At 46.7% G+C, this 18,898-nt stretch overlaps 4 protein-coding genes across 4 annotated transcripts in view; 1 reads left to right on the top strand and 3 right to left on the bottom strand.

The window, feature by feature from the left end:
• Positions 1-109: 109 nt before the first annotated feature.
• lyrm4a (LYR motif containing 4 a) lies at positions 110-1,302 on the bottom strand. The gene is made up of 3 exons (XM_030364527.1): positions 1,133-1,302; positions 815-935; positions 110-575 (listed from the first exon to the last, which is right to left on the bottom strand). The coding sequence occupies exons 1-3, from the start codon at positions 1,216-1,218 to the stop codon at positions 513-515; spliced, it is 270 nt and encodes an 89-aa protein (XP_030220387.1). The 5' UTR covers positions 1,219-1,302; the 3' UTR covers positions 110-512.
• On the top strand, positions 1,294-7,762 carry riok1 (RIO kinase 1 (yeast)). The gene is made up of 17 exons (XM_030364518.1): positions 1,294-1,484; positions 1,918-2,146; positions 2,238-2,328; positions 2,425-2,494; positions 2,646-2,688; positions 2,847-2,939; positions 3,042-3,154; positions 3,344-3,424; positions 3,514-3,600; positions 3,795-3,932; positions 4,335-4,438; positions 5,265-5,371; positions 5,834-5,899; positions 5,983-6,093; positions 6,350-6,403; positions 6,610-6,723; positions 7,003-7,762. Exons 1-17 carry the CDS (start codon positions 1,423-1,425, stop codon positions 7,102-7,104), a joined length of 1,665 nt encoding a protein of 554 aa, XP_030220378.1. The 5' UTR covers positions 1,294-1,422; the 3' UTR covers positions 7,105-7,762.
• On the bottom strand, positions 7,729-13,720 carry dnajc1 (DnaJ (Hsp40) homolog, subfamily C, member 1). Its single transcript, XM_030364519.1, has 12 exons — positions 13,429-13,720; positions 12,813-12,914; positions 12,412-12,458; positions 12,094-12,259; positions 11,442-11,515; positions 11,247-11,340; positions 11,009-11,099; positions 10,636-10,793; positions 9,922-10,041; positions 9,585-9,633; positions 8,890-9,416; positions 7,729-8,387 (listed from the first exon to the last, which is right to left on the bottom strand). Exons 1-12 carry the CDS (start codon positions 13,582-13,584, stop codon positions 8,319-8,321), a joined length of 1,653 nt encoding a protein of 550 aa, XP_030220379.1. The 5' UTR covers positions 13,585-13,720; the 3' UTR covers positions 7,729-8,318.
• Positions 13,721-13,806: 86 nt separating this feature from the next.
• Positions 13,807-18,898, bottom strand: part of LOC115548653 (cadherin-7) — a 15,066-nt gene continuing 9,974 nt past the window's right edge. The window contains exons 9-11 of the mRNA XM_030363422.1: positions 18,863-18,898; positions 17,921-18,175; positions 13,807-15,813 (exon numbers count right to left, since the gene is read on the bottom strand). The exon at positions 18,863-18,898 is cut by the window's right edge and continues 85 nt beyond it. Of these exons, the coding sequence (XP_030219282.1) occupies positions 15,173-15,813; positions 17,921-18,175; positions 18,863-18,898 (932 nt within the window). The 3' untranslated portion in view covers positions 13,807-15,172. The remainder of the gene's footprint in view (positions 15,814-17,920; positions 18,176-18,862) is intronic.

Genomic DNA, 18,898 nt, shown 5'->3' with positions numbered 1-18,898 from the left:
CTTTTCAAAACAAGGTTCTCCAATGCTAATTTGACGGACTTAAAAGAAATGACCCGATTTATTTACACTTGACAGCAAAACTTAGAATAAATCCAAATACTTCGAATCGTCTGATTATTGTAACAGTTTTATTCACAATTACTCACATTTCACGAACTGACAGATTCCGCTTCACATCAGTTACATTTTGCATTTAACCTTCTGGTCCAAAAATACAACTGTTGATATACACCAATATGTTGGATCAGTGCCACTCCAAACCTGTACCACTCAGATATTCAGCTTTAACAATTTAATAAGACTGTATGGCTGTGAGTCAGAGGCTAATTGAACTAAGTTTCTTTTGAGTGCATACCGTTATAAAACTGGAATTATAGCTCAGTTGTGCAAAAGAGACTTATTTGGACTATTGGACGGTTGCAAAAACTCCTATATCATGGGTCGAATAGCATAATAGACTCGTATTGCATCGTAGACTCCAGATTGTCAGTGAGGCCGGTGATGTCCAGACTTCACCGAGCTCCAAGTCCCTCCACTATGGTCCTCTGGCTGCTGTACATCTGACCGACAGACACCTGCAGTGCAAACACATATAAACGCAAACTCATACCTGTTCAGCTATGACATGCTTAGGTTTATATTTCAAACGGTTATAGATTGATGGATTGCGGTTAAATGTCCTTGAGAGTGAGATTGTCTCTAAAGCTTTCACTAATTGGTACTCTCAATGTGACTCAACTGAATGACTCAATTTATTACTTGCTAACTTTACTTGTACAGCTATTAACGATTAAAATATTATCTTGGAACCCACCTGTCTCTTGATCAGAGCCAGGCTCTCTCTAGCCCTGGTCAGAAGCTGGTCCATACTTTTAGGGTTGTCCACATGCTTATTCTCCCTGAAACCATCCTTTATCCGGCGGAGAGCGTAGTTTCTGTGGGAACAGAGACGTGAAGACACGATTTTATATTATGGATAGGTCGCCGATTGACCATGAAAGCCCCTTTACGACCTGCGTATTGCACATTTATTTCGTCACTGTTCTGATACTCGAGGTAAGAAGACAGCTGTAGGAAACCCATTTAACATCACGCTCATTTTGGCAGCACACATACATTATAAAGTAAATACCTGAAGTTGTAAGAAGGGAACTTGCTGCTCTCTTTGATCAACATTCGGTACAACGCAATAACCTGAGTTCGGCTGGAGGACGCCATGCTGACCGCTTCGTCTTCGTTTCTTATTTCTGGTCAGATTTTTGGTGATGTAACATGCCCTATAGCGGCCACCGTAGAAAAACATTGAACCCGGAAGTACATCCCTAACCCTAGCACACACGAGGTTGTGTGGGGTTATTGTGAATACCATCACAACTGATAAAGTATTTATTGAATCTAATAAAGGTTGTGATTTTGGAGATTATGACTTCTTTTCGTGCCAATGTTGTCGAAGGACAATTCGACGATGCAGAAGATTCAGACACGTGAGTGTTGGTCCATTATTTGCTGTCGGTATGCCTTATTACGTGCAGATGATGCTACTGTTTACAATCCACATAGAATGTGCCATTATATGCATATATAAATATTATAGGCCTACTACAACATCCTAGGCTCAACTCACTTCAGTTGAGTTTCACTAACATGAATGTCAGCCATACTTCGACTTTCCCCATGTCACGTTAATATGAAAGTAGGAACACAAATAATTTGTTCAATGAACAAAAATGATGTGTGCGATGATTATACTGTACGACAATATCTATATGTCAAGAATAGTCAGGGGTTGTCATGGCTACCCGGCAACAACATGGAGTTAAATGTTGTGTTGCTTTGGGTAGCCCTGCGTGACTGTACTGTGTGTTATTTAACGTAATGTTCGATCTGTTTGACATGAAAAATGTCCTTGTGGTTCAGTCCCGCCGATGCCGTTGAGGTTACTCCACCGGCCGTACATGTGGTAGAAACCCAGGTCAACAGTCTGTCGCTTGAACCTCCAACAACCGGTCTGGTTGAAGGAGAGGAGTATGAGGACTATGAATATGAATATGATGATGAAGAAGATGATGACGACGAGTGGGATTGGAAGGGGTCAGACATTACCAAACGCTACAACAGCATGAACAGACCAGGCCTCAACTCCCAGGTAGGAGATGAAAGTGCTTTTCTCATGCATACCTTATATCACCTTGATCTACCGTTAAATGCTAAACGATATTTACATTTACTGTTCACAGTCAAATAAGCAGAATTCTTCGAACAAGGCGCTCAAGTCGTCCACGCCCACCGATAAAGCTTTGAGGAAATTTGAACACAAGATCAATCTGGGTACATTCTCCTCACCTTGTTTCACTTTGTTCTGCTGGTTCACAAAACCAGCAACAGTTTGATGATTGTCTTTCTTACATTCTTTATTCCGGGTAGATAAACTAAACTATGCCGACTCGGTGATCAACAAAGTGACGACAATGCAGAAACAGAGGGATTCTGACACGTACGTTTGATTCCCTATCATTACCAACATTATCCGAAGATGCCAAGATACAATTTTCTGAGCATTTAGAGTAATGTTTTCCTCCTAAATGACAAACAAAGACTGTTTACTCTTGTAGCAACCGCATCCGTTTTAATCTGTTGCTTTCTAGGTTCCGAGTGAAAGACAAGTCGGACCGGGCTACAGTTGAACAGGTAAACCACCTGATAATAATAACATTCATAGTGTCATTCACACTTTTAGTCAAGATTCAAATAGAATTGTTGAGGCCACGATGCTTCCAGTCCATGTTTCATGTTCTAGATTAACATTCTAGAGGAGGACTTTTATATTGAAACTTCTCCTTCTGCAGGTTTTGGATCCCAGAACAAGGATGATCCTCTTCAAGATGCTCAGTCGTGGAATCATCTCTGAGATCAACGGGTGTATCAGCACAGGGAAAGAGGTGAAATCACACACACACACACACACACACACAATCTATATGTCTGTCTGTCTGTCTGTCTGTGTGTCTCTCTCAACTGGGATGTTGTGATTTAACAACCAGGCCAACGTGTACCACGCCACCACAGCCGCTGGAGAGAACAGAGCGATCAAGATCTACAAGACGTCCATCTTACTGTTCAAGGACCGCGACAAATACGTCAGCGGAGAGTTCAGGTACAGAGACGTCCTCAGCATGGTCTGTTAACCACACACACACACACACACACACACACACACACACACACACACACACACACACACACACACACACACACACACACACACACACACACACACACACACACACACACACACAGGCAGCTGCACAGGCCATCTTCAGTGCCGCCTCTGTGCTTTTTGCAGGTTTCGCCATGGTTACTGCAAAGGCAACCCCAGGAAGATGGTGCGCACGTGGGCCGAGAAGGAGATGAGGAACCTCCTCAGGTGAACTAGCCGAACATCTGTCTCACCGGAAGCTGGGAAGGAGGATTCTTCCAGAGGATTCTATGTAACCTTTGGCCTCTGGGTTTTAGGCTGCAGACAGCTGGGATACCCAGTCCAGAACCTCTGATGCTCCGGAGTCATGTCCTCCTCATGACCTTCATCGGCAAGGAAGACATGTAAGGACCAAGGACAGTGTTCTGCTCGTTAATTTAATGGCCAATCAGTGTTCTGCTTCTTTGCATCAGAGGGCCAATTAACATTGTTCGATCAATCCATTTCCCCCGGGTTCAATAAAGTCATCTGATTTGGGAAGTGTTGGGAAAATTGGGAAGTGCGGACTTGTTGACCGGGTCCATATCTGTGGTTCCAGGCCAGCTCCTCTGCTGAAGAACGCGGCACTGTCCGATTCCAAGGCGTGCGAACTGTACCTGCAGGTCATCGAGCACATGAGGAAGATGTACCAGGAGGCCCGCCTGGTTCACGCCGACCTCAGCGAGTTCAACATACTGTGAGTGTCTTCAGTGGTATTAGTCACACTACGTTTGTACCACTCCATGATCATCTTATTAACCTCTTATTGCATATCTTTGCAATTAAATGAATCTTCTTCAAAAGGGAAAATGGGGAAGATCCCCATTAGCGTGAACAATTCTGGTTTCCTTTGTCAGCAGAACCCAAAAGTATTGTTAATCCAGCTAGCGTATTAGTTTCCATTATTATTATTATTCCATTATTCCATATAAGAAAGCGATTATGCGACTTCTCTGCAGCTTTAGACAGAAGGAGAGTTACTACAGATGCATTCGGGGTCCGTTTACCACCGACCCTTAACCTCCGGGGACACCGAACGCAGACGGGAATCCTTCCAGAAGGTTGTGTTGTGTATCTAACAGCCGTGTTGGTCGCTCAGGTACAACAACGGCGACGCAGTCATCATCGACGTGTCCCAGTCAGTGGAGCACGACCACCCCCACGCCCTGGAGTTCCTCCGCAAGGACTGCAGCAACATCAACGGTAGCGGGCCCGCACTCACACTCATTCACACACCGTGCACACATAGCTGACAGTTCTTGTATGCCATCCTACTACACACCAGGGGCTCTCACCACTGAAGGAAACCACTGTTTATTTGCAGGGAATCAAAGCACTGTTCTGAAATGGGGTTTACATAGCAGGTGTCAGCCCACATTCCTCACTGTCTTTTCCTCACACACGGCTCTCCTCAGACTACCCACAGCAGAACAGAAAGCCTGCATATATTTAGTGGCCTTAAAGGTTGTATCAGTGATTCTGATTGAAACATAAAGTATCACATTCATCTGCTTTTTCCTCACGATCCGCTAGCTGCCCGTCCCATAAGCAGGCTGTCAAAAAAACGCGTCTCTCTAGGTAGCCTAGGCTCCGAGATCGCACATAAAAACAAATGGTACTACCAACACCTCAAAATCAAAATAAACAGTGTTCAAACCAATCACAGGCAAGGGGTGGGTGTTGTGGTGTTTCGCGCTCGTGCCTGGGCTATGCGACCCTTCGATTGTCGTATGTGTTGCGCTCATGGTCATGCACGTTCATGAAAATGCGCGTCCATGATCATTTTCAAAACACGGGAGGGAGGGGCTAGCTGGCTCTGTTTGTTTGGAGTCTCGCAACGGAAGTCAGGGCAACCAGAATCGCTGATACAACCTTTAAGCTACAACACTATTCAGATGGAAATGCCACTTTACATGCATGTGTGACACTAGTCAGGGTTAAAGACACCATCCCTATAAACATTAATCCATTAGTTTCTCTAAGCGATGAGGTCCCTGGAGGCTGACCGATGATCCCCTGTCCCCCCCAGACTTCTTCCTGAAGCGCGGCGTGGCCGTGATGACCATCAGAGAGCTGTTTGAGTTCATCACCGACCCCTCCATCAACAGCGACAACATCAACGAGTACCTGGAGCGGGTAGGTGGAGAGGGTGGGGCGACCAGCAGCTCATCTGGGGTGCAGGTCCTAGCCCGGGGGTCCCAGCTCGTCGGTCTTCAGGCTGCACTTTGGAAAGAATAGAATATCATATATTTTATGAGTTTAAGTGGCAAACAATGTGTGATGTCCTTAAAAAGTTACGTTAGTTGTCATTGTATATCCAACGAGTAGCAGTCTCTAGTGACAACCAAATAGAGAATGAAAAGAATAGACGTTGTTTAAGCTGACTTTTATCAAAGCAGAGGTTGTGTATTTAGGCACAGTTTTAGTAAAGTTAAGATTGTATTTAGGCAGGGTTTGGTTGAATAATAAAGCTGAGGTGTGTGTGTGTGTGTGTGTGTCTGTCTGTCTGTCTGTCTGTCTGTCTGTCTGTCTGTCTGTCTGTCTGTCTGTCTGTCTGTCTGTCTGTCTGTGTCTGTGTCTGTGTCTGTGTCTGTGTAGGCCATGGACATCTCCTCAGACAGAACGGTGCAGGAGCGCTCAGACCAAGACCGGGTCGACGAAGAGGTGCGTTCACACATCTCTCACAGTACCAGCTGTCAAAGTAAAAGCCCCCATACAGTAAGCTTAACCTCTGACCTTACCCCCAGGTGTTCAAGAAGGCCTACATCCCCCGGACGCTGACGGAGGTGAACCACTACGAGCGTGACGTGGCGGCCATGAAGGAGGAGGACGCCGCGATGCACGCCCAGAACGACAACGTGAGGATGCGGTTTACACGCCACTCATACCTCATAACTCACTGCTTGTTTGTTTTTACAGTTTCGCTTTTTTTCCCCTGTTTCTTTAATCGCCTTATCGTATATTGATATGATCTTGTTCTATTGTTTGTTGTGTGTACTGGCCCTGCGTAACACTTAGTTACGTTTGTTTAAAATATTTTTTTTTTCATGATTTTTTATTTTTTCTCTACTAACGTAGAGGCGGCTCTAGTAACGCTGACTATGTTTTCCGCAGGTTCTCTACCAAACTGTAATGGGGCTGAGGAAGGACCTGTCTGGAGTTCAAAAGGTCAGTGTACCCTGTTCTCAAGTGAAATTTCTTATTGCTTTGTGAATCATTGACTTTACGATTTACCTGACTTTAGGAGATTGCATTTTCACGTTAAATTGGGATTGTAGTTTAGATTTTAGCTATTATTTGGGGTGCTAGTGGGCTAGGCGAACCATCAGAGCAGGAAGTGTTAACGCTAGAGTCGCGTCTGTTTCCGGTTCTAGGTTCCGGCACTGCTGGAGGAGAGCAGCAGCTCGGAGGACAGCTCTGAAGAAGAGGAAGACGGAGATGAGGAAGAGAAAGGAGAGAAACAAGAGGAATCCTCTGTGGATAAGAAGGTATGTCAAATGTAACTTGTCCATTACCAATCCATGTGTTGTAATGTCGACTCAGGTCATTAAAAAAAATGAAAAAAATGAATTGTATGTAACTTCAAGGTACAGCGTTATAGTATATTTGATTTTTGTAGTTTTTTAAAGAAATGCCAATTAAACTTTGAATATAAATAAAGTTTAGGCACTCCTAAAACAGTGCCTGTTGGATCCCAGGCACTCTTTGTTTAGCCAACCAACTGACAAACACAGGGATGTCTTCATAGCTGTCCTCTCCTCCTCTAGGAACGAAAGAAGAACATCAAAGAAGCTCAGAGGGAGAAGAGGAAAAGCAAAACGCCGAAACACGTGAAGAAACGGAAGGAGAAAACTTCCAAGAACAAGTAGAGGGAACCGAGCCTGCCCGGGTTGGGATCACCTCAGTCTGACTTTGTACTCCAGGGACCAGCCTCCAATGCTAGTTCAGGGGGGAGTTGAACCGGCAACCTTTTTAACAGATCTCCAGCCACTGGTCCAACCACACAGGATGTCACTGGAGTCGGAGACTTGTGAAACCATCAGAACATTCTGGAAGATGTAACCCATACGTGTAATAGTATGGTTGTTTAATATTCAACCGGCAAGTCTGGGATTTTCACAAAAATAAACCAAACATTAGTTTATGATGATGAAAGCCAGGCTAAAAGGTGAATCTTTTTAAACACTTAAATTGTGACATGGATTTTTATCCAATGTGGATTCCAGTTTGAAAATGAATTTGTTATATGGTTCCCTGATCACTTTATTTAAGATAGTATGGTTGTTAAATAAATCCATATTCAACTCAAACCATAATTAGTAAATGTAGGCAGTTGAGTGGGATTGGTTAAAGGTGTCTGCTAAACAGTAAATACCTTGCCTGTTCTATGCAGTATTTTCTCTGCACCTGTCCCACCCGTCTGCTGCAAACCCTACACAGATGACAAGCAGGACAGACTGTTTCATCAGCAACAGATGAACAACATGACAAACTCAAGGAAATAAATACTGTTTTATTCATAATAAACCATTTGCAGTTGTAACAAGATATTTATGAAAGAAATAACAATGGTTGAGCTAGTGTCACCGATGGCCATGTTCCCGAGAGACGACGAATGCTGAACAACGTACTTTGAGTGAGGGGTAGGGGCGGGGCTAAGGCACATTAAGCTTGGATGTAATTAGACCATTTTCCTCTGATGTCAAATGTGGGCGGTTATACATAATTCTTATCTTCCATGATCGAATTGGGCATAAAACAAAAACTTTTGTCCAATACTTTGAATATTTCATGAACGGAGCTGACCAAATTAGTATAGCCTAAAAAATAAAAAACACCTGTGGGGGTTAGGATGGACATTAATTAGATCAGCTAAAATAAAAAATAGTTCCAGCAACTACCCATCCCCCACCAACCTGTGAAAGGTTTCATACAGAAACTACCCATAAGCCTCTGGGCTAAAGAGAGGTTTTCCAGCTTTCTGATTAGCTCACAGAGGTAATCCATGATATTTGATTGGCTGTAGATGTCGGGGAGGGGCGTGGCAGGAAGGGGCAAGGCGCTCAGATGGTGAAACAGGGAGTCAGCTCTTGGCCTGCTTCCTCTTCTGGACCAGCTCCGCTAACAGTTTGTAGCGGATCATACACTCCTCCTGGGGGCGGAGCCACAAACGGCAGTTGGAACATTGCGATATATTTTTATGGTCATTCATCATAAGCAATAAAACATCCGACTACCGAAATGCTCATCCACACGTTGTTGTCAAAGGTAGGTATTCATTTAAACGTACCTTTTTCCCTCATTAGTAAAAACAAATCTAGGTGGTTGACAAACTTTATGTTGAACGTAACAGCTTTAACGTAGCTAGACACAAACATGTGCGCAACACACTTTGACGTGATCCTAGGTTGGCAGTTGGCACCACCAAACTGTCAACCTAGCATCACGTTACAGTGTGTAAGGAACGCTTTTGTGTCCATCTACGTTAAAACATTCGATTGTCAAAATAATCAAACATTATTTATTTATTTTGACACAAAAGTGTTTCTATTAGGCACAAAATGAGCGTGTCCATCACACGCTCATGTCGAGCAAATCGACGGGCCGATACTTGTGGTTTGGTGGACGGTTGTCGTGGAGACGGGTCCGCTCACCTTGGTCTTGCCCGGCACCATCTTGGCGATGCGGTCCCAGCGCTCGGCGGCGCCGCGGGGGATCTGCTGCAGGGCGGTCTCCAGGAGCTTCTGCTGGTTCTGCGTCCACACGCTCTCCTTCTGCTCCTCGGGCTCCTGCTGCGCCTCCTCCCGCTTCTGCTGCTTCTCCTCCTCCTCCTCCTCATCCACGGCCGTCGGGTCAAAGTCCCGCTGCCGCCTCGACTTCACCCTCGACTCCCCGTTCGTGCCTCCTCCACCTCCTCCTCCTCCTCCTCCTCCACCTCCAGCCTTTTTGGACCTCCTCCTGAGGACCTGTCCCTCCTGCTCCCCCTCCTCCTCTCCCTGAGGTGGGGTCACGGTGGGGGCGGGGGCGGGTTTGGGGGTGGGGGCGGGTTTGGGGCTGGGTTTGGGGGCGGGGCTGGTGGTGGGCGGGGCATCCCGCTGGGTCATTATGCTGTCTGCTACACAGCCTGCAGTGGTCGCCTTGGAGGACTGGCCGCTCTTCAGCTCCGACAGCTTCACCAGCCCTGGGGACAACGATCGGTGACCATGAGATCACACAGTGCGGTAAACCAATAGGCAGGTAGAGATTTAGATTTAGCTCCAAATGTGCACTCATTGTAATAGTTAGGGAATTTCCCACAAAAAGTAACATTTAAGGTTTTCATTATTATTATGATTAACATTTATTTTACCTGTAGTGTTGGTCACACAGTCTTTGACTTGCTTTACTTTTGTGGTCACCTGGAGAGAAAGCGAACACAACCTAGGATTATCACACCAAGCAAACCCACATCTCGGATTAACGATACTTTATCATCATTTGACTCCTCCTGTCTGCAAGTGAACGAGGCTTGTCTTAGAGAATGTTGCTCGTCTTAAAGTGAATTTTGCTCGTCTTAAGTGAATGTGGCTCGTCTTAAAGTGAAAGTGGCTCGTCTTAACCATTACAACTTCACGATCAGACTAAGGAGTAGCGGAGCTGCAGCCCTGCTAGTACGGCGGGCGTCTAGATCAACACGGTTTCCTCACGTCAGCGACGGATCTTCCCAGCTCGTGGGCGATCTTCTCCCAGCGACCGGGCGTTCCTCCAGGGAACTTCACCATGTTCCTGCTGAGGAGGCTGATGTCCTCGTCGGACCACTCTGGAGCCTGACACACAAAAACACACAAAAATGGATAACTTACTTCAACATAAATTGCCATTACAGCAGTATTTTATTATTTAGCAATTTCCCAACCGTTTTGTCGTATGTACCCCCACAGCCCCTTCACAATGTCTTATGTACACCTGAATCCCATTCAACAAATAGAAATATTTGACATGGTCCTTTTAGTTGTATTGCTCTGACAATGACCAACAAATTCTTTCAACGCCCCCATGGAAGCTACTGGGGTGGAGGGCTTGGAATCACTAAGGATCCACTTACTTCCCCCCCCCTTCTTCAGCAACACACACACACACACACACACACACACACACACACACACACACACACACACACACACACACACACACACACACACACACACACACACACACACACACACACACACACCATCAGTTTTGGACAATCAGTTTTGGACCATCAGTTTTGGACCATCAGTTTTTGGACCATCAGTTTTGGACCATCAGTTTTGGACCATCAGTTTTGGACCATCAGTTTTTGGACCATCAGTTTTTGGACCATCAGTTTTGGACCATCAGTTTTGGACCATCAGTTTTGGACCAGGGGTGACTGGTACCTTTTTCTTGCTCTTGCGGTTGTCCAGCCAGTCGTCCAGCTGGTCCTCCACCTCCTGGATGGAGGCCGTGGGGCACACCTGGTACAGGCCGTCCGCCGCCGGGGCCTCGTACACCGGGAACTCCACCTTCACCTTCTTCACCTTGGGACGCTTCTCCCCTACAGGAAGGGAGGTCGTGTCGTGTCAATGGCCGGGACAGATTCGTTCCAGAGCAAACACACGTTCAAAACTTTCCCGAATAGAATATAGTGCTCTCAATTAACTTTTTGTTTTTTGCTGTGGGGTTCTGGTGATTGGCTGATAAAGGAGTGAATCCAAAGGGATGAAGGACTGAATCTAAAAGCAATGTACAAGTGAATCGCCGGTGTCTTACGAGGAGCAGATTCTTGCTCAGCCATCTCCTCCTCCTCCTGCTTCGCTCTCATCTTCATCTCTTTGTGGTCTTCGTAGTACTGCTTCACTTCCTACCAAACACACATACACAGCAGGTGATCAGTCAGTCAGTCAGTCAGTCAGACAGACTAGCAGACAGATATCAAGACAGGCATTGAACATACAGCGAGACAAACCAACAGACACTCAGAAAGACAGACAGTAAGTGGGAGGTTGACCTGGATGGTCTGGGGCAGTGATTTGATTGATAGGTAGAGCCAGATGCTGAGCTTCAGAGGAAGGATGTCCTGCCAATTGGGGCGGTCCTGATCCCTGCAGACGGCAAATCAGAAAGAGCACCATGAGCTATGACAACACCGCGACATCACATGATAGACGCTAGTCAAGGGTCAAAAGGTCGGACGTTAACGCACCTGGGCTCCTCACACGGCTTGGAGTTCGTCTTTTTCTTCTTCTCCTTCTTCCTCTTATTGCTCAGCATTTCATCCTGAACAAAACAGTCATATGTAACAGATGCACCGGGGTCTTTGGCTCAATCTCGACCCCCTACTGGCAAACAACAGAAGCTCCATCCTTTCCAAGCCAAGCTTAAAACCAATCGTGGGACTGTCAGATCCTTGAATGGAATTGATGCGTACCGTCTAACGGTAAACTAGATTACCGATAAATGCTTTAATGATAAGTTAGGGGGGAGGGACATCTTGCTCAAGGATGCCTATAGGTAGGACTACAGGCATTGGGAATGGAACCCAGATTATTTTGCCTGTGAGTTTAGGGGACTGCAACCCCATGCAAAAAGGGGAAAGCATCAAGGCGCAACACAAAAAGGTACAAAGTTTGAAGTTTGGTTAACTTTTGAAAAGCTGTTTAATTAAAGGGGTGGGGTTATCATGATTAATTAAGAGGGGGAGGGGTCATCAGCAGTTGATGAAATGGGGTGTTTTCTGTTTGCTATAAAAAGTGTGGGGTTAGCAGCCTGTTCAATCAAAAGGGGGTGTGGTTATCTGCTGTTTATTTAAAGGGGGTGTGTTCTTAGTCGTTTAATTAAAAAAGGGGGGGGCTTACCAGCTGTTTCTCCAGGTAGACGGACCAGATGATGGCGTAGTGTCCAACGGTGAGGATGAGGAAGAGGAGGAAGCCCAGCTCTGCGTTGCTCATCTTCCTCACCCGGCGGTACAGGGTGAAGGGGTGCTTCCAGTCCGGCAGGCCGTTCACCAGGATGTCATCGTACCTGGAGCCACGTCACATGATCCAGTCAGACCCCTGGGTACCACACACACCGGAGGAGGCCTGTGTGTGTGTGTGTGTGTGTGTGTGTGTGTGTGTGTGTGTGTGTGTGTGTGTGTGTGTGTGTGTGTGTGTGTGTGTGTGTGTGTGTCTTACCTCATTCTCCTCTCCTCATCCTTCAGGACTTCATAGATTCCCACCAGCTGACAGGAAAACAAACAAACATAACTAAGTCAACACACCCACACGCTCCTCAGGAAGCAAACAGACAGTAAACACTACAGAACCAAACACACACAACCAAAACAAACACACAGAACATAATGCCAAAAGTAATAACTGCAGGACCAAACACACACCAGTGTTCCCATGGAGACAGGGTACACGTTAATAAAAGACACAGCATGGCACGGTAAGTGTATAGGGAGCCATGAGTATACTGAAGAGAGGTGTGTGTGTGTGTGTGTGTGTGTGTGTGTGTGTGTGTGTGTGTGTGTGTGTGTGTGTGTGTGTGTGTGTGTGTGTGTGTGTGTGTGGTGATGGGAGACAACTCCTACTTGTCTGAACTGGCTCTCTGCGTTCTCATCCTTGTTCTTATCTGGATGGAGGGTGAGCGTGAGACGCCGGTAGGCCTTCTTGATTTCCACCGGCGTGGCATCCTACGGTAACCGAAAGGGAGGGAGGGAGAAAGAGAGAGCGCAATAAAGGGGAGACAGAGAGAGACACAGATCAACCAAGGCCAATTAACACCTGCATATTACCTCCGAGTCATATTTATGAGAAGCGGAAATGTATGGTGTCGGAAATATGTCATAGTATCTTCCAGGCGGAAGAAGAATCAGAATTTTATACCGACTTTTTTTCAATCTGTTAACTAATGGATTAATGGTTTAATATGAAACATCAGGCCCTATTAATTATGATCCATACGTGCCAGTGCCGCGGTAAGCCAACAGCTGTCTGCGGACGTGCGCCGGGTTTAGCGTGCGTGGCATAGGCTATCCTATAGCCGAATGCACAGCAGAGACGCACTGTACTCTGCTGTTTATTCAACGCCGTAGCCCGCGTAACGGGAATGTTGGACCGATGGAGTAACTTAAATCTTTAATATGACCCGGCTACAGAGACACCAATGTAGGGCGGCCATTCCGCGGCACACTGACTGGACCCTACCTTGTCCACGGAGAGGAACTGGTAGAAGGTCTGTGGGATTTCTTCCACCAGATCAAAGAGCTCTAGGTCGGTGTCCCACGAAGCCACGGGAGATAAAACACTATAAAAAACACACGATAAAAAGAGTAGCGATCGACCGGGCGGGAATAAGAACATGGTTGATCGTTGAGTCACGGCCACATAAAGACTGTTTAGTGAATGCTTGTCCAGACCCGGCCGGCAGTCCAGTCCACTACTATACTACACACCGTGGATGTATACAGCAGCCAGCGACACGCACTACTCGAACACTTCCGGGAGCTGTGGGCACTGCTTTCAAAATAAAAGTATAGCCATCCTACTATAACGCCGCTAGGTAAATTACTGCACTGTGGAATGCTAATTTATTTCCGGCATGTTTTCAAAAAACCTGTGACTAAATATATTTGTCTTGGCGGGATGTGTGCTCAACTCTGAGTCTGTAGCGTTGATGGAAGCACACGCCACACATCCGTTGGCAGTTAACTGGAATGAACGCACATAAACTACGAGAAGCACCGCTGAACTTACTTTTCACCACTAGATGTCAGTAAGGACACAGGAGGAGGAAGTCGTTCTTATGGTACTTTTGTGCAGAGGCAAGCTCAATTTGAAAAGGTATCATGACCTTTGTCGGACATGGGCCACCATTCTTATGCCTTAAACCCTATTTGGCGTCTTTATAAATGGTGCTTACATTTTCTTTCTTGTATATTGTAATGGAGAACGTCATACCATTATTTCATTTTGATACGTTTACACTTTGTTTCCTACAGTATGCCATATAATTGTATTGTCATTATTTTCTTTGTATCTTATTGTTTAATTAGATAATTGTTTAATACGATGAAATGTTTCACAACTATTTATATTCAGATGGTAGCTGTAAAATTGTGTACATGACAAATACATCTGGAAACTTGAAACAAAACAGTAAAACATTACTGTCTTTATCATCATCTAGATTCAGTGTCAGAATTGACTTGGCATATATCGCACACTTAATACACGAAGCTTTGATGTTTCCTTTACAATACAAAATAACTAACAAACATAAAGATATGAACAACAGTTTGTAACTGACATTAAAATATCACACCAACAAGCAATCCAACAAAAATGTCCTTTGTCGATACGATCATGTAACTATGCCAAAGCCGGTAAAGCTAGCTGGAAATGCTAATTCGATTGTTAACGTTCTGGGGCGACTTTGTACACATGATGATTTTGAAAACGGATGTCACAGCATGGCATATGGAAAATAGATGGAGTGTAAATATGGCCAGTGCTAATATACAAGAAATTGGGGGAATTTTGAGGTAGAGGAACATTTTCAAGTTAGGAATTAAAGACCACAGACTAATATACCAAACAGTTTGTATAACTTTCCCTACATTTGTTTCATTGGAATAATGTCTAAATTCATCTGGAATGATGAATGTACAATCAAGGTTTATTCTTAGTTAAATTTCCAGAGATTTATCGATTTTCCCAGTGCAAGTGTCTTAGTTGTGGGTCCGATTATAAACAGTTTTTTATATGGAACAGAAACCCACAGAAATCAGTTGACCTCCGGGTCAATTCCCTCCTTCTCCCTTCCAACGCGTTCTGACAGACGGAATTTAGTCTTCCTCTCTCAGTGAAGTAAACTTACGCATGGTGTTCTTCTGACAACCCCAACACTCTCCCAACGGGGGTTTCCCCCCCTCCCCCGGTGTCCCTCCGTCTACCGTCTCAGTGGGACGGTTGGCTCCGCCCCCCCTGGTTCCCCCACCACTAGCCTGGGCGACCGGAGGTCAGTCTTACTGCTACGCCCGTCGCTGTGTCCGTAGAGGTCCGCCAGTTTCCCGAAGTCCGCCCCCCACTCCGTCAGGAAGTCGTAGGCGTGCTCCGACTCGGAGCTCGGGGACTCCAGGGAGCTGAGGGACTCGGCCGCCGAGCCGCTGCCCTCGAAGGCGTAGGTCTGCAGCGAGTCGTACGGGGGCGCCGCCGAGTCCAGGTCCGCCTCCAGCAGCCGGCTCAGGATGAACTCGCGGAACACTGTGTTGTCCGGTGCCGGCGGCGGCGGCGGAGGCTGGACTTGCGTCGGTGGCGGCGGCGCCATCGCCACGGTGGCGTTGTGTTGCGGCTCTCTGTAGCGCGCCGCCAAGAGCTCCGGGGCGTTGTCGTAGCGGCGGGTGCCGGCGCCCTCGCCGTCCCGCGTGGCGTTGAGGTGTCGGAGCGCCGCCATGTCGAAGGCCTCTGTGTCCTCCTCGCCGCCGCCCTCGTCGTCGTAGCGGACGATGTTCTCCCGGACGTCGCGGTCGTCGTCCAGGGTGAAGGGGTTCCTCCTCCTGCGCCTGGCGGTGGCGACCAGCAGGCCCAGACCTACAGGGACCGGGAGGGTCACAGGAAGCACAGCGTCAAGGAAACAGGAAGCACCGCGTCAAGGGACCAGGAAGCACAGCGTCAAGGGACCAGGAAGCACAGCGTCAATGGACCAGGAAGCACAGCGTCAAGGGACCAGGAAGCACAGCGTCAAGGGACCAGGAAGCAAAGCGTCAAGGGACCAGGAAGCACAGCGTCAAGGGACCAGGAAGCACAGCGTCAAGGAACCAGGAAGCACAGCGTCAAGGGAACAGGAGGCACAGCGTCAAGGGACCAGGAAGCACAGCGTCAAGGGAACAGGAGGCACAGCGTCATGGGACCAGGAGGCACAGCGTCAAGGGACCAGGAAGCACAGCGTCAAGGGACCAGGAAGCACAGTGTCAAGGGAACAGGAAACACAGCGTCAAGGGAACAGGAAGCACAGCCTTAAGGGAACAGGAGGCACAGCGTCAAGGGACCAGGAAGCACAGCGTCAAGGGAACAGGAAGCACGGTGTCAAGGGACCAGGAAGCACGGCGTTAAGGGAACAGGAAGCACAGCGTCAAGGGAACAGGAAGCACAGCGTCAAGGGAACAGGAAGCACAGCGTAAAGGGAACAGGAAGTACGGCGTTAAGGGAACAGGAAGTACGGCGTTAAGGGAACAGGAAGCACAGCGTTAAGGGAACAGGAAGTACGGCGTTAAGGGAACAGGAAGTACGGCGTAGCAATGACGTGATTGTGCAAGGAAACATCAGGAAGTACTGTGTACCACCAACAGGAAGTGCAGTGTTAAGTGTCCAGGAAGAACAGTGTCGCACTAAGATGGCTGTACATTGTAGAACTAGGGAGTACATGTGACAAGAACAGGAGGTAGGCCTACATCGACCAACAAGATGAGGTATAGGGTGACGCAACAGGAAGGACAGTGTGACAGGATATATAGTGTGTCACCAACAGGAATTACAGTGTTACACTGACATGCAATAAATTGAAACGTGAGCGGAGGGTACGGCGTTTGCCTAACAGGAAGAACATGTTTGGAATAACAGGATGGACTTTCAACAAGACCAAACTTATTTTTGTCTAGTCAACAACTTCCAACAAAGTGTTGCGGATAAAACGTTGCCTCATCATTCTACTCCAGATGTTAAAAGTGTACACCATCTGAATACTGATTCAGGAATTATTTAGGGGTATATTCTGGAGGGGAAAACAAGTGAGTAAGCGATATACAGCATCGGTTAAAAAATGTAACAGTAGGCATACATCTCCTGGTGCAAGCCGACGACATCCAGTCGACGACATACAATCAACCCACATTTCTGTCCTTCTCCAGACCTGGGTAAAAACCTCATTTCATCAACCGCTAATATAGCATTATCCACAATAGGCCCTTTCACACACACACAATCACTCCATGACAGCCACCATCATCTTGGCAATCATGACCAACAATCACCATGGCACCAGGAACAACAAAGGCCAATCAGAGATCCTATGTATGCCTAAAGGATCCTGGGAAACCGTTAACAAAGGCGCTCTCAGACTCATCGTCCATCTCGTAATCTTCCGCTCGGTCGATGAAAGAGTGTCATCCTATCTTCTGATTGATCAGTAAATGGGGTCGCCTTGGAAGTGCGGCCTCTCAGAATTTTCTATTTTTATCTGAAAGGTACATTAAATGTTGACACTGGCAAGCTTTTGCTGTATGTTCTTCTCCTCTCTGGCTTTGCCTCTAACATGTCCTCTGGTCGTAACAGTATGCCTTCACTTCAAGTTGAACCGGCAACATTTATATTTTCAAATTTATTTAGCATATTTTGCTTACCTTCTTAAATAAATATTATCTATCCATCCATCAATCTATCTATATGTTCCAAAATACATCTGTGTATAAATGGTTAGACTACCTTTCAGTTATGACAGACATTATTGATCCCAGACCTTCTACATTGGTTATTTTTTCTATCAGATCAGTAAATGGTAAACAAATTTGGCTGAATTAGCCCATAGCGCTTTCTAACCTATGGCTTTACAATTACTGCCTCACATTCACCCATTCATACAGACATTCATGCACAGATTCATGCACCAACGGCGGTGTCAAAAGGTCTGTGTGTCCCTCACCCAGCAGCAGGAGGAGGCAGGCCAGGATGGAGAGCAGGGCCGCAGGGCTGAGTCCCGCCGCCCGCAGGAGGGACGACTCCTCGCCGCAGAGCGAACGCCCCCCGTCCGCGTCGCACGCACACACCCGGACCGAGAGGGTGCCGGTGCTGCTGAGGGCGGGGGGGCCGGCGTCGGAGATCAGCACGGGCAGCAGGTGGAGCGGCCGCTCCCGGCGCAGGAACCCCGCCCGCCGGGTCAGCACGGAGGCGGTGTTGTCTGGAGGGAGCAGAGTTACAGAGCGAGGGGTTCGTTTACCGTCTGTTTGACTCTAGGTCCGTTTGAATGTGTTCACTCGTCTGTCTCTCTGTATGTCTGTCTGCAGCTGTCTGTTGGCCTGTGGGTCTGTTTCAGTGTGTCTGCCTGATTTCCAGCCCTTCCTGTTCAACTGTCTGTCTGTGAACTGAACAATTCACGTTCACATTCAATTAGATCTCTTTTCACAAGCACCTTAAAAAACATTTTGAATGTACCAATTATTATTATTACTATAATAATAATAATTGACACTATTGTGTAACACCATTTACCTCAGTTGCTATTCTTATCTGTATTTGTACATTTTATCTTTATTTGTTATTTGTATATTTTTGTTGTTGTGAATCGCACCTTCTGGATGACATTTAAATTTCGCTGTACTCTATCCAATGACAATAAAGATAATTCTATTCTATTCTTCCTGCTTGCTTTTCTGTGTGCCTCATTAATCCGTCCATCTGCGGTCTGTGTCTGTGCCTGTCTGTCTTCATGTTGTCTAACCAAACAATGTGTATATATCTGCATGTCTCTCTCTGCCCCCCTCTGCCTGTCTCTCTCTCTCTCTTGCTCTGTGGGTGTGCCTCTGTCTGTCTGTCTCAGCCTGTGTGTCTGTTTCTCTCTGTCTGCCTCTCTGCATGTGTGGGTCACCCTGGTTGTCCCGGAGGGTGAAGTTGGCCGTCGCCC

This window comes from Gadus morhua, chromosome 8 (assembly GCF_902167405.1).
Source record: "Gadus morhua chromosome 8, gadMor3.0, whole genome shotgun sequence".
In the NCBI taxonomy this organism is placed as follows: domain Eukaryota; kingdom Metazoa; phylum Chordata; class Actinopteri; order Gadiformes; family Gadidae; genus Gadus; species Gadus morhua.
The sequence above is the reverse complement of the archived record's forward strand: the minus strand, read 5'-3'. Positions and strand labels throughout refer to the sequence as shown.